Source organism: Aspergillus wentii (genome assembly GCF_001890725.1).
Source record: "Aspergillus wentii DTO 134E9 unplaced genomic scaffold ASPWEscaffold_2, whole genome shotgun sequence".
In the NCBI taxonomy this organism is placed as follows: Eukaryota; Fungi; Ascomycota; class Eurotiomycetes; order Eurotiales; family Aspergillaceae; genus Aspergillus; species Aspergillus wentii.
Window position 1 is genome coordinate 3,466,442 of NW_024467833.1, and position 10,577 is coordinate 3,477,018.

At 46.4% G+C, this 10,577-nt stretch overlaps 2 protein-coding genes across 2 annotated transcripts; one reads left to right on the forward strand and one right to left on the reverse strand.

Moving 5' to 3' along the window:
- Positions 1-96: 96 nt before the first annotated feature.
- ASPWEDRAFT_169224 (guanine nucleotide-binding protein subunit alpha) lies at positions 97-1,391 on the reverse strand (the record flags this gene model as incomplete). Its single annotated transcript, XM_040830413.1, has 5 exons — positions 97-438; positions 493-751; positions 800-963; positions 1,023-1,207; positions 1,262-1,391. The coding sequence occupies 5 exons, from the start codon at positions 1,389-1,391 to the stop codon at positions 97-99; spliced, it is 1,080 nt and encodes a 359-aa protein (XP_040693048.1).
- Positions 1,392-6,372: 4,981 nt separating this feature from the next.
- Positions 6,373-8,951, forward strand: ASPWEDRAFT_169225 (M13 family metallopeptidase; the record flags this gene model as incomplete). The annotated part of the gene is made up of 6 exons (XM_040830414.1): positions 6,373-6,392; positions 6,444-6,667; positions 6,721-7,226; positions 7,274-8,369; positions 8,422-8,822; positions 8,874-8,951. 6 exons carry the CDS (start codon positions 6,373-6,375, stop codon positions 8,949-8,951), a joined length of 2,325 nt encoding a protein of 774 aa, XP_040693049.1.
- Positions 8,952-10,577: the final 1,626 nt, after the last annotated feature.

The following is a 10,577-nucleotide window of genomic DNA, read 5'->3' on the forward strand; positions in this document are numbered from 1 at the left end:
ACGCTTGGTCATGCAATGCGAAATGGTAGGCTGGAAGAAAGGAAAATCCTGCATCTCATGCTAGCGGTAGGTGGGCTCTCCAGGTATAGCTCTGCCTTATAGTATTAATGTATGCAGGTTCTTCTGGATGATCATGTCTTGGACCGAGTCCATGGTCGCCTTAAGCAAGGTGGTGTCTGTGGCATTAGTATAGTGGATGTAGATTTCGCGATCTGGTATTCGGTTGATGCCACGGAATCGGTCGGCGAAATATCTTGCAGCAGCGTCAAAATCTGTATCGGAACCGCTGTAATCTGGGAAGTGCTTGGAGACAGGCGAAACGGCGAGTTTCCCCTTGAAAAGATCGATCTTGTTCAGGAACAGAATGATCGGCTTGCGTTTGAACCACTCGCCGTTGACCAGGGACTCGAAGAGCATCATTGCTTCGTGCATTTGGTTCTATTTCAAGGTCAGAGTTTCTCATTTAAAGGAGAGCTGATTTCATGCACTTACGGCGTTTTGATCCTCAACCAAACACTGGTCGTAACCAGATAGTGCCACCATGAAAAGAAGACATTGGACACCCTCGAAGCAGTGAATCCACTTCTTTCGCTCTGACCGTTGTCCACCAACATCCATCATTCGGAAGTTCATCTGTCCAAGCTCAAACAGGGTTTCCGTAATACCTGTTGTCCGCAGACGAGCCTGAAGCATATCCTGATTGTCCGGAAGCCACCCTGTCGCAAATATCCTATCGAGTGAATGGAAAAAGCTAAAGGGGTCAGCACATATTACAATGCAATCGACCATCAAAACTCACTAATGCAAATTATCGTTTAGAGCAAATTCATGTCCTCGGGCAACAGCTTTTTGTACACCCGAATCGTCCCACATCTCTCTCATAGCATCACGGACCTTGAGGTCCGTGAACGCCTCATCCGAAGGAAGGTCGGGGTCCGATTTGTCTATCAGCTCGGCCAGTGGCTATGTAAAGAAAACGATTAGCCAGATCCACAAAATAAACGGCTCCAAATTCAATTCACCTTTGTCGACTCCTTCTCGAAAACGATATTCTCTGCGCGCATAATGTCCAACAAGACCTTGAATGCAATGACAATGTTGGAGTAGATGACTGCGCGAGTCTGGCGGCGTTCATCTTCCGGGAAACCTCCGGCATGGATGATTCGCATTTGTTTAATGATGGTGGACTTTCCAGATTCTCCGGCACCTGGTGGAATTAGAATTGGCCTTGTGGGCGGCAGTAAAGCGATAGACTACGTACCAAGTAGGAGAATCTTGATTGTTCTGTCCATGGTCTTCTTGTCGGTCTTCAAGATCTTTTCTATCCTGGCGCTGCGCTGCACCGCATCCTTCTCTGCCGGGTCAACCGGTTTTGAGCTCATGCAACCCATAGTGTATTTGATTAAAAAAAGAACGATAATAGATCTCTAAAAGAAGATGGTTAGTCGAGATCGGTGGAAATACAGGTCGCATTTAAGTGAACATCGGCACCATGGCCGCCATCTTCCGAGGCTGAATCAGGGATATGAACGAGCGACCATTCAAAAAGCCATCCTCAAGACACATGCAATGCAACCCCGACTAGCTCAAAGATGGACCATGCACATGCATTATAATTTCCAACAAAATTATTAAACAAAGGGAAGGGGAGGGAAACACCCACCTAGAAATAGACAGGTCACGAAATTTCCAGACGATCCGCACTTCTAACCGCGGGGAGGTGTAAGTAACGAGGTTGAGCGAACCTGCGATTACCCCGAACGATGTATCTACAGGGTGAAACAGGAGCAACACCCGACGGATGGATGAGACTTGTGAGGGTCTAATCCGTTTCTAATCTTTGGTATCCTGCAATATTTCTCGGGAATTTCCACAATTGAATTTCCCGACGAACCCAAAAGAAATAATTTCCACGAGACAGCACAGCTGACTCTGCAAAACCCCGTAAATATCGTGTGTAGGACGTCAAGTCGCAGCAATGTGTAGAACGAGGTACGATCGAGCAGAGCGTGGAGGTAAAGGCCGATTGCAGAACCCGAGTGGTGTCTACAAGAGAACGAGGGGGATGAAAGGCGCACAAGGTTTCCTGAACCGGCACCGACGACGTTTTTTTTTTTTATTTTTGTCGAATTCGAGGACGAGTGAAACCGAGGGGAAGGTAAGGTAGAGGGATAGATAGAATTAATTGACCTAGTACTGTCAAAGCGGTCGGGATCGAAGGAGGAACAGGGCGTAACAATCCAGCGACTGGAGGTTGAGAAAGGAAGAGAAGAGGGGAGAAGGAAGAAAGAAGGAATCTCGATCGCATCAGTCAGAGGAGGAATAGAGAAATGGGAGGTGGTAGTAGTACATCTCTGCCGTCCCACAACAGAGACGAACGATCAAACGGAACAGATGGACAGACACAAGCGGGGAGGAGGCCGGATGGATCGTAGTGCCGCGCGATTAAGGCGTGGGTTGACCTAAGTTGGGTATATCCAGTCCGATCGGGGAGGAGAGTATTGGATAATAATATTAGTAGTTATTATTATTTGCTCAAGAGAATGGGATAATATTAATTAATTAGTTGGTTCGACAGGTTAGACCCCGTTTTCCTACCTGAATCAGAGGGGAGAAAGAGATGAAGATGCGAAAAGGAAAGCGGCGGCAGTTGAGGAAGACGACTTTGGGCTGTTCCAGGAATCATCCACCGACGATCCTCAATCCCACTCCTAGGAATTCTGAGTGTTATTATCGTTGTTGTTGTTATTATTATTATTATTATTATTATTTTCTTTGTCTACTTCTTCTTTTACCACTGACAAGTGGAATCACGGCAGTCTATGCTTTGCCGCTTCTTGACTTGAACACCAGGTGGCTCCAGCTAACAGAGGCACTCTGGATAGACACGAGTTCTAGCGTTTCTCCCCCCTTTTTCCACGAACATGGCCATGTGTCGGAAGAGAGATTCTATTTCTTCTCTGGGTATTTCCCCTTCTGAGCGACGCAACCGAACGCCACGAGGATGCATTGGCATGCAGCGATCGACGGGCATTTGCTTAAGCCTGACTTGTCGGGGAACCCGAATGGTGCGAATCCCGCATAGAGTTCGTTGATAGTAGCCCGACTAGTTGTCTGTAGGTACATCTACTACTGATCCGAGTTTCTTTTTTTTGCGATGATAATTTCTTTTTCTCTCTCCTCTACTACTATGGCTACTCTACTAGTTATCATTCACATCCATGATACTTCTGTATAACCGAGGTCAAGTAATCATAATGACATTAGGTATGGACTAAACTTCTGCCAGACAGGGGTCTGAGCATCCTGACTGGTCCACGCCGGACGCTAGCCCGAACCACATGTCACGGGACTCTCGGTCGATTTGCCCGTCTGAGAATGATATTTGTCTCTGCATCATCTCATCTATCAGATAACTCATATTATTTCCTGCAGACACTTGAATGATGAATGATACATCATAGACTGCACACACATAGATCCATCATCAGGGGTATTTGACCCGGTAGTGGGGCGGTCGGGTTCAGGCCTTCCGGTTTCATCTTTGGGCGCCGTCTTGGGACTAAAGCAGGGGCTGTCAGCTTTTAGATTCTGAATAGTCTTTTCGCATCTTATCAGTGAGTCTATCCATTGTCGACATGATGCCTACAGAATACGAAAAGTCTATCATAAAGAAGAATACGGAGTACTTGTAATTCAATAATAATAACAATACATACGGAGTAATCAATAATACCTATTACTCCGTCGTCCGTGTGTACATACTCCGTGCTCTGGAGTACAGAACAGGACCAGCACCGAACCACCAACCATACTGGATTGAGTTATTCTCCGAATCCCATCCATTCGGACTTGACTCGGACATCATTCCTACATCGTCCATAGTAAATGGTTCATCGCCCATTTTTGTTATTCCTGGCAGCCACTGTACCCGACACACTGATCAGCCAGATCAATAGTCTGGACTTGCGCGATCCATGGTTCGTGGGATGCCAGCTGATCTGGACAGCCGACAGTGGGATGCCAAAGTACTGATGATTCTGATGATATTGTTACTAATAAGCTCTTCTCCACTGAATGTCCGCTGTCCACCTTAATATAACCGTCTGTCGCCTAGTAAGGCTATAAGTCAGAAGTACCTCTTCCTTGGTACTTTAACCCGCATCCACAAATCCACATAACGGCCTTTCCTGGATTCCACAAAAAACTCGCGTGGCATGGTCACCACTTCGGGTCCCATTTCCTCTCTCCATCCCTCTTGATTGGCTTCATCTACGCTGGCTATATTACGATACACCACTTTGGTGGACTTTTCCCACTTTGGATGGGCCGATCATTATTATTATCGGCATTTCTTCACCCTTTTCGGCATATGGCGGATTAAGCCATCTGGCCGATACTACACCGTAAGATGAACATAAACACTGAAGATTGAGCCAAAAAAAAAAGTACGGATTACGGACAGACGGCAATGATCAAGTCAACAAGATGAGTAAATGAATTGAAACCCCGATGGCTCACCTCCACCCGGACCGTGGAACCGTCAAATAACCTGGGTTGAAAGGTCCCGATCGACATTTGCATCTCCTCTGTCGTCGTAGCAGATGCGATAGTCACTGATTACCTCCTTAAACTCAAATGTCCTCCTCTACTTTATTTGCTGTAGACTGTCACTACTGGCCCCAACGGGAGCCGCTGTTCCATATCTAATCCCGGTGTATATCATGAACCATATAGTTGCCCCTGAGTATCTACAACTTTATGTATGTCGATTGTCGTCGAATGCCCCAAAAAGTTCTCCTGAATTCTCTGTTCTAGACATGGTGATTTCTACGAGTACCTACAGAGTATTTTAGTGTTAGATATCTCCTATCTTGTCGGGCTATTGTCGAGCCAATTGACATAAAGTTCGACAGCTCCCAGTCTGCTCATAGCCTCGTGGAACTATTTCAATTCTGGTGATATTAGGCTGCTCACATAGCTGCCCAACTCTATAAGGGCAGTGCGCTTTGCATTTCACCGAATAAAGCCTATAGTTTATCCAATATGTTTGCAGAGTCTTATGAACATACTGAAATACAATACCTTTGCAGCAGGCATATATTTATACCAGCATAGCTGATGCAGTCAGTTGTGATTTTTGGCTAAGGATCACCAAGCCCCCAAGACCCAGACAATAAACAAGTTTGTTCATTCCATGCCAAATTTGAAATTAGAATGGATTCAATATATCTATGAAGAGTTATCTTTGTCAAATGGAAGTGTATGACGGACCATTCCAGATATAGAGAGCGATGCCCTGGAATACTAGATAGGTGGGCTTTTACTGGTAGCCAACGGTGTTTGGTATGACTGTTACAGTGTTCTCGTTTTATTAGCCTCAACAGTATTAGACACTCAAGAATGAAATGAGGTCACTAACAGTAGACCGATCATTATGAAAGCTTTGATGGACCATCTTTCTCAATGCTTGGTTCACAAGAAAATCTCATCATTTGTGATTGCTAGATAGCTTAATGTAGAAGAGATGTCTTTCCAACTAATACATCAGCTCTGCATATATTCGAAAATGCGTAAATAATTGCTGCTTGTAGTAATACGGACCATGTTCTGACAATCATTGCATCTATATATATCGAGGAGACAGGAGCAGAACAGTCGGATTTCTCTTAAACAAAAGAACATATATATTGATCATTGACAAAGCCACTACAACCTTCGACAACTGTGCAACAACCATATCATATCATTGCTGCATTGTTGTGATGTATGCTGTTGCACTGCCAAGCAGAACCACTGGATGAGCCAAATCGACATAAAGTTTAACGGCTGTGGGGCATCACCATGTCTTTGTCTCACAGAACAAAGAATCATCGTCAGTCTTGCAGCGCTTTGTAGATTGAGTAATATGGAGCATATCTACAACCTGGTATCCTAGTAGCAATTGTTATTAATACTGAAATACCTAGAATACATTGATTCAATTCTGATGCTCAACGTAGGGAGTTTATGTATACCCAACTCGACATGGTCTGTTGTCTCATCTGCAGCAAGTCTTCTAATACTTTAGATACAATGATAGTATCGCAAAATAGATACCACTGCTATGTTCTAATCATCCCACATTCTGTAGTACAACGAAAGTTTAATAGTTCAGCATATGAGAACTGGCTGACTCATCCTGCATGAGCATGTGACGCCATCACCTGTGTCCTCAACGACAAACCACTCACCTTCGTTCCTTCATCAGGGGATTGGTGTGCTGGAAAGATACCCTGACTCTGCTTTTTATATCAGTACTATATACTTCTATCCTTCTACTATTATCTCAATTGTGTGTTGAGTCAATTGTGTCATCACTCGGCACAGAAGATGCCTAGCCCATCCCTTAGGTGAGCTCTTCCATTGGTCACTTTGCGGTATGATGCTGATGCTTCCAACAGCCAGGATGAGTTCGAGGGCGACTCTCTTTTAAAGGATACGTCGTCTTTCGATTACGAGAAGCGCCTGCCTCTCTCGAACGATAAGCCTTGTGGCAATGGCCGTTGTCGCTGGAAAGCCATCCGTCATAGGTACCAGGGAGCTTGGCCCTCTCTGATTCGGTATACGGTATTTGCTATCTTGTCGTTCACTTCTGCCGCCTATTACTTCTGGAGAATATTGCCCGGTATGTTTTTCTGCCCAATCGACAGCGATTCTTCCTGACAGACCCTATATCAGACAATCCATCCGAAACCGTTCCCCCACATCCCGTGACACCTTCGGTCTGCGAGTCACCTGAATGTGTACACGCTGCATCGGAAATTCTTTATAGTCTCGACCCAAACCACTCCAACATCGATCCTTGTACCGATTTTGATCAATATGTCTGTGGAGGCTGGAGAGAACGCCATGATATGCGTCCCGACCAGGGATCCATCTTTGCTGGAACCTACATGTCAGAAAACGCCGAGACCCGACTGCGTCACATTTTGGAGTCCTCTGAAGCTCCCGAGTCCGCGGATTCGGAGAACTTTGAAAAGTTAAAGGCTGCCTATGATGCTTGCCTTGACGAGCCTGCGATCAAAAAGCGAGGAAGCAAGCCGCTTGATGATATTCTGGCCGATATTGAAAAGATATATCCAGCCAGCTCTGCTTCTAGCACGGGTACCAAGGACGGTCTGACCGAGCTCCAGCTCCATTTACTCGAGTCCGGTATTGATGGACTGACTTCTCTTGGTGTTTCTGTAAGATTCCCAATTTGTCCCTACCAATGCTATTCTAACCCTGGCAGCCGGATGATCGCAACCCAGATACTGTTGTTATCTTCGTATCTCCACCCGATGAGATAGGGCTCCCATCTAGGGAGTATTATAACAACACTCAAACTGTTGCCGATTATACGAAAGTGGTTGAAAAGGTCCTCAAAAGCTTCGCCGACAGCAAGAAAAAGTTGGCCCGTGATGTCGTGACCTTTGAAGCAAAACTCGCCAACGTGACTCCGGATACACAAACCCTGGAGGATATCACCCAAACCTATAACCCATTTACCATCGACGAGACCAAATCGTTGCTTCCGGAAATCTCCCTTTCCGAGATAATCTCGGTGCTGGCGCCGTCTGACTATAAAAGTGATCGTATAATCGTTTCGTCACCATCATATATGAAGTCTTTGTCGGATCTTCTGGGCGAAACTTCTAGAGAAACTCTTCAATTGTTCTTCAAGTGGAAGACCATCCAGGCCCTTGCGGGTGGCATTGAAGACTCAAAAGTACAGCCTCTGCGGGAGTTTAACAACAAACTCGCAGGAAAAGACCCCCAGGCCACCGAAGAGCGATGGCGAAAATGCATCAACTCCCTGGATGAAGGACTCGGATGGAGTTTGAGTCGGTTTTTTGTTTTGGATGCCTTCTCAGAGAGCTCAAAGAAGCTCGGGGACCAAATTGTGTCTGACATCAAGGAGCGCTTCGTGTTTGTTCTTCACCAGACGAGCTGGATGTCCCCCGAAGTGAGAAAGCTGGGCATTCAGAAAGTTGGAAACATCATCCAGAAGATTGGATTTCCCACCAAAAGCCCCAACATCACGGATCCGGCGGATGTAAAAGAACATTACAAAGACCTGGAGGTATCTAACAAGACGTACTTCGAGAACGAATTGGCAGCTACAAAATTCGACATTCGCAGACGATGGGCGAAGTTGGGCAAGCCGACTGACCGTGATGAATGGGATATGACCGCTCCCACCGTCAACGCCTACTATAACCCCGCTGGCAATGAGATCGTCTTCCCGGCTGGGATCATGCAACCGCCTGTTTTCTGGGGTTCTTCTTCTCCATTGTACTTGGCTTATGGTGCTTTCGGCGCCGTTAGTGGGCATGAGCTTTCACATGGTAAGTGGAGCGCGCCCGAAAAAGCAGTTCTTTGCTCACTCTCCCAATCTAGCTTTTGATTCGACCGGTAGACATTATGATGAGATTGGCAACTACACTAACTGGTGGGACGAGAAGACGATCGAGGCCTTTGAAGAGCGGGCTCAATGTTTTGTCGACCAATACTCCGACTTTACCGTCCCCGGACGGGACGGCAAGATACTGCACGTCAACGGACGTCTCACGTTGGGGGAGAATATCGCAGACGCTGGAGGGCTAGCGGCGGCATTCCACGCCTGGAAGAAGCGCGATGAAGCATCACCCGATCCGGCGCTACCGGGACTGTCTGCATTCAGTAAAGAGCAACTCTTCTTTGTGTCGTATGCCAACTGGTGGTGTGGCAAGACGACGGACGAGGCGGCTGAAAGGGCGATCTATACCGATCCCCATGCGCCCAAATCCGCCCGCATTATTGTAAGCCCCTTGATCGATCGTGGAATGTACCTGCAGCTAACATGACGACAGAATACAATGGCGAATTCCCGGGAATTTAAAGAGGCATTCAACTGTCCTGCGAAGGAACCTGTTTGCAAACTCTGGTAGGGGGATAGGTGGCCTTGAAATATGGATCTGATGATTGACATGATGACTCCGTCGGAGAAAATCTACAAACCCCCTAACGAGTTAGGAGCCCCGCTGAAGTCAGCTGATCCAACGGCATCTTCAGGATAGAAAGTGGAGATGAATCTGGTGATAGTGGCGTTTTAAGCCTTATGAGCCGGATGGCCTGAATGATAGAGCGAGCAAGATAGGGGTGGTATTGCCGTGAATAGGATTATAACACACATCTATAGCATGCAGGAGAGCAAGGTTCTCCAGACTAGCCATGCCCTCGGGACTCGTAGGCCTCCTGAATTGAGCATCACTTGCGTGCACACCTTGCCGGATGCTCCTGAAACCCTGAAACCAACCTCCTGGACTGGCACATAACGGCTTCCTGCGCAACCCAATGAGAAGCCGGCATCCACCAGAGGTTCATCGCCGGTCCACTTGGGATGGACGATGATGGATCATTTTTCGCCTCTCCCTCTCTTAGTCTTTGCTGCTCTTTTTTGGTGCTTCAGCTAATAATAATCACCCCTCAAGATGGGCCGATCATATTCGATGGCCGTCTGAAAAATTCAACCTGTGCCCACAATTAATTCTCCCCTGTTCAGCTTTCCTCGCCAGATTTGCCAGAATCGACCCATCTCAGCCCATCTTGTACGACGACCGGCCGACTAGCATCGCGACTGTAGCTCTCCCTACTGGCCCAACACGAGTCGTGTTCTTTTTTCGGCACTCGGCCATTCGACCTGTAACAAAAGTCGTGCATATCCAATCCTGAAAATACTCCGTAATTAATGTCTGGATCTTGAATCCCATTCTTTCCTCCTGCTCCCATTCGCCCTTGGGCAGTCCATCTACTTAGACTGAACTGCAGGTTCCGCTCTGCTGGAACCGTCCCATGCCCCGTTGCTGCGCGTCTCACTCTCTCTGCGATTCCTCCCTCTTTTTGCTTCTCTCCACCGCGCTCCGAGGCTTCGTCTTATTAGTATTTTATTATTATCTCTCCTCTCTCCCTTTATTTACGCCCAATCCCAGCTAGTTGCGGATCCTTTTTTTTTTTTTTTTCTTTTTTCTTTTTCTTTTTTCTTTTTCTTTTTTCTTTTTCTTTTTCTTTTTTCTTTTCTTTTCCTTTTTATATATTTATTTCGTCTTCCTACATGGCTGTCTCGTGCTAATTCATCCCCGTTGCTTCTTCCAGACATACTATTCTCGTCGAGGCTGGTCATGTCGTGTCGCAACCACGAATTCCAATCCCAGCTTGGGCTGTCCCTGCGTTTTTCTGCTTTCTAGTCGACGGAATTCTGTGGGGGATTCATAAGAAGAAAAGGCTTTCATTGCCTCTCACAAGGGTCACCCCCTTGGTATTTCTCTTTTTTGTTCTTGTTATTCGTGGTGTGGCTGTTATCTCTTTTTTTGTTGTGACAAAGCGACAGTACTGAACTTGGAAGCATTTTTTGTTTTTGAATACCCTTATATTATTTTCCCTTTTATTTTTGTTTCTTTTTTATCATAATGTTGCAGGAGTCTTCCATTATGGAGGCTGCGTCATCGACACTGGACGATGTGATCCCGATCAAGTCGGATGCGATCCTATCCACCGCCATCGAACATGGTTCCTAC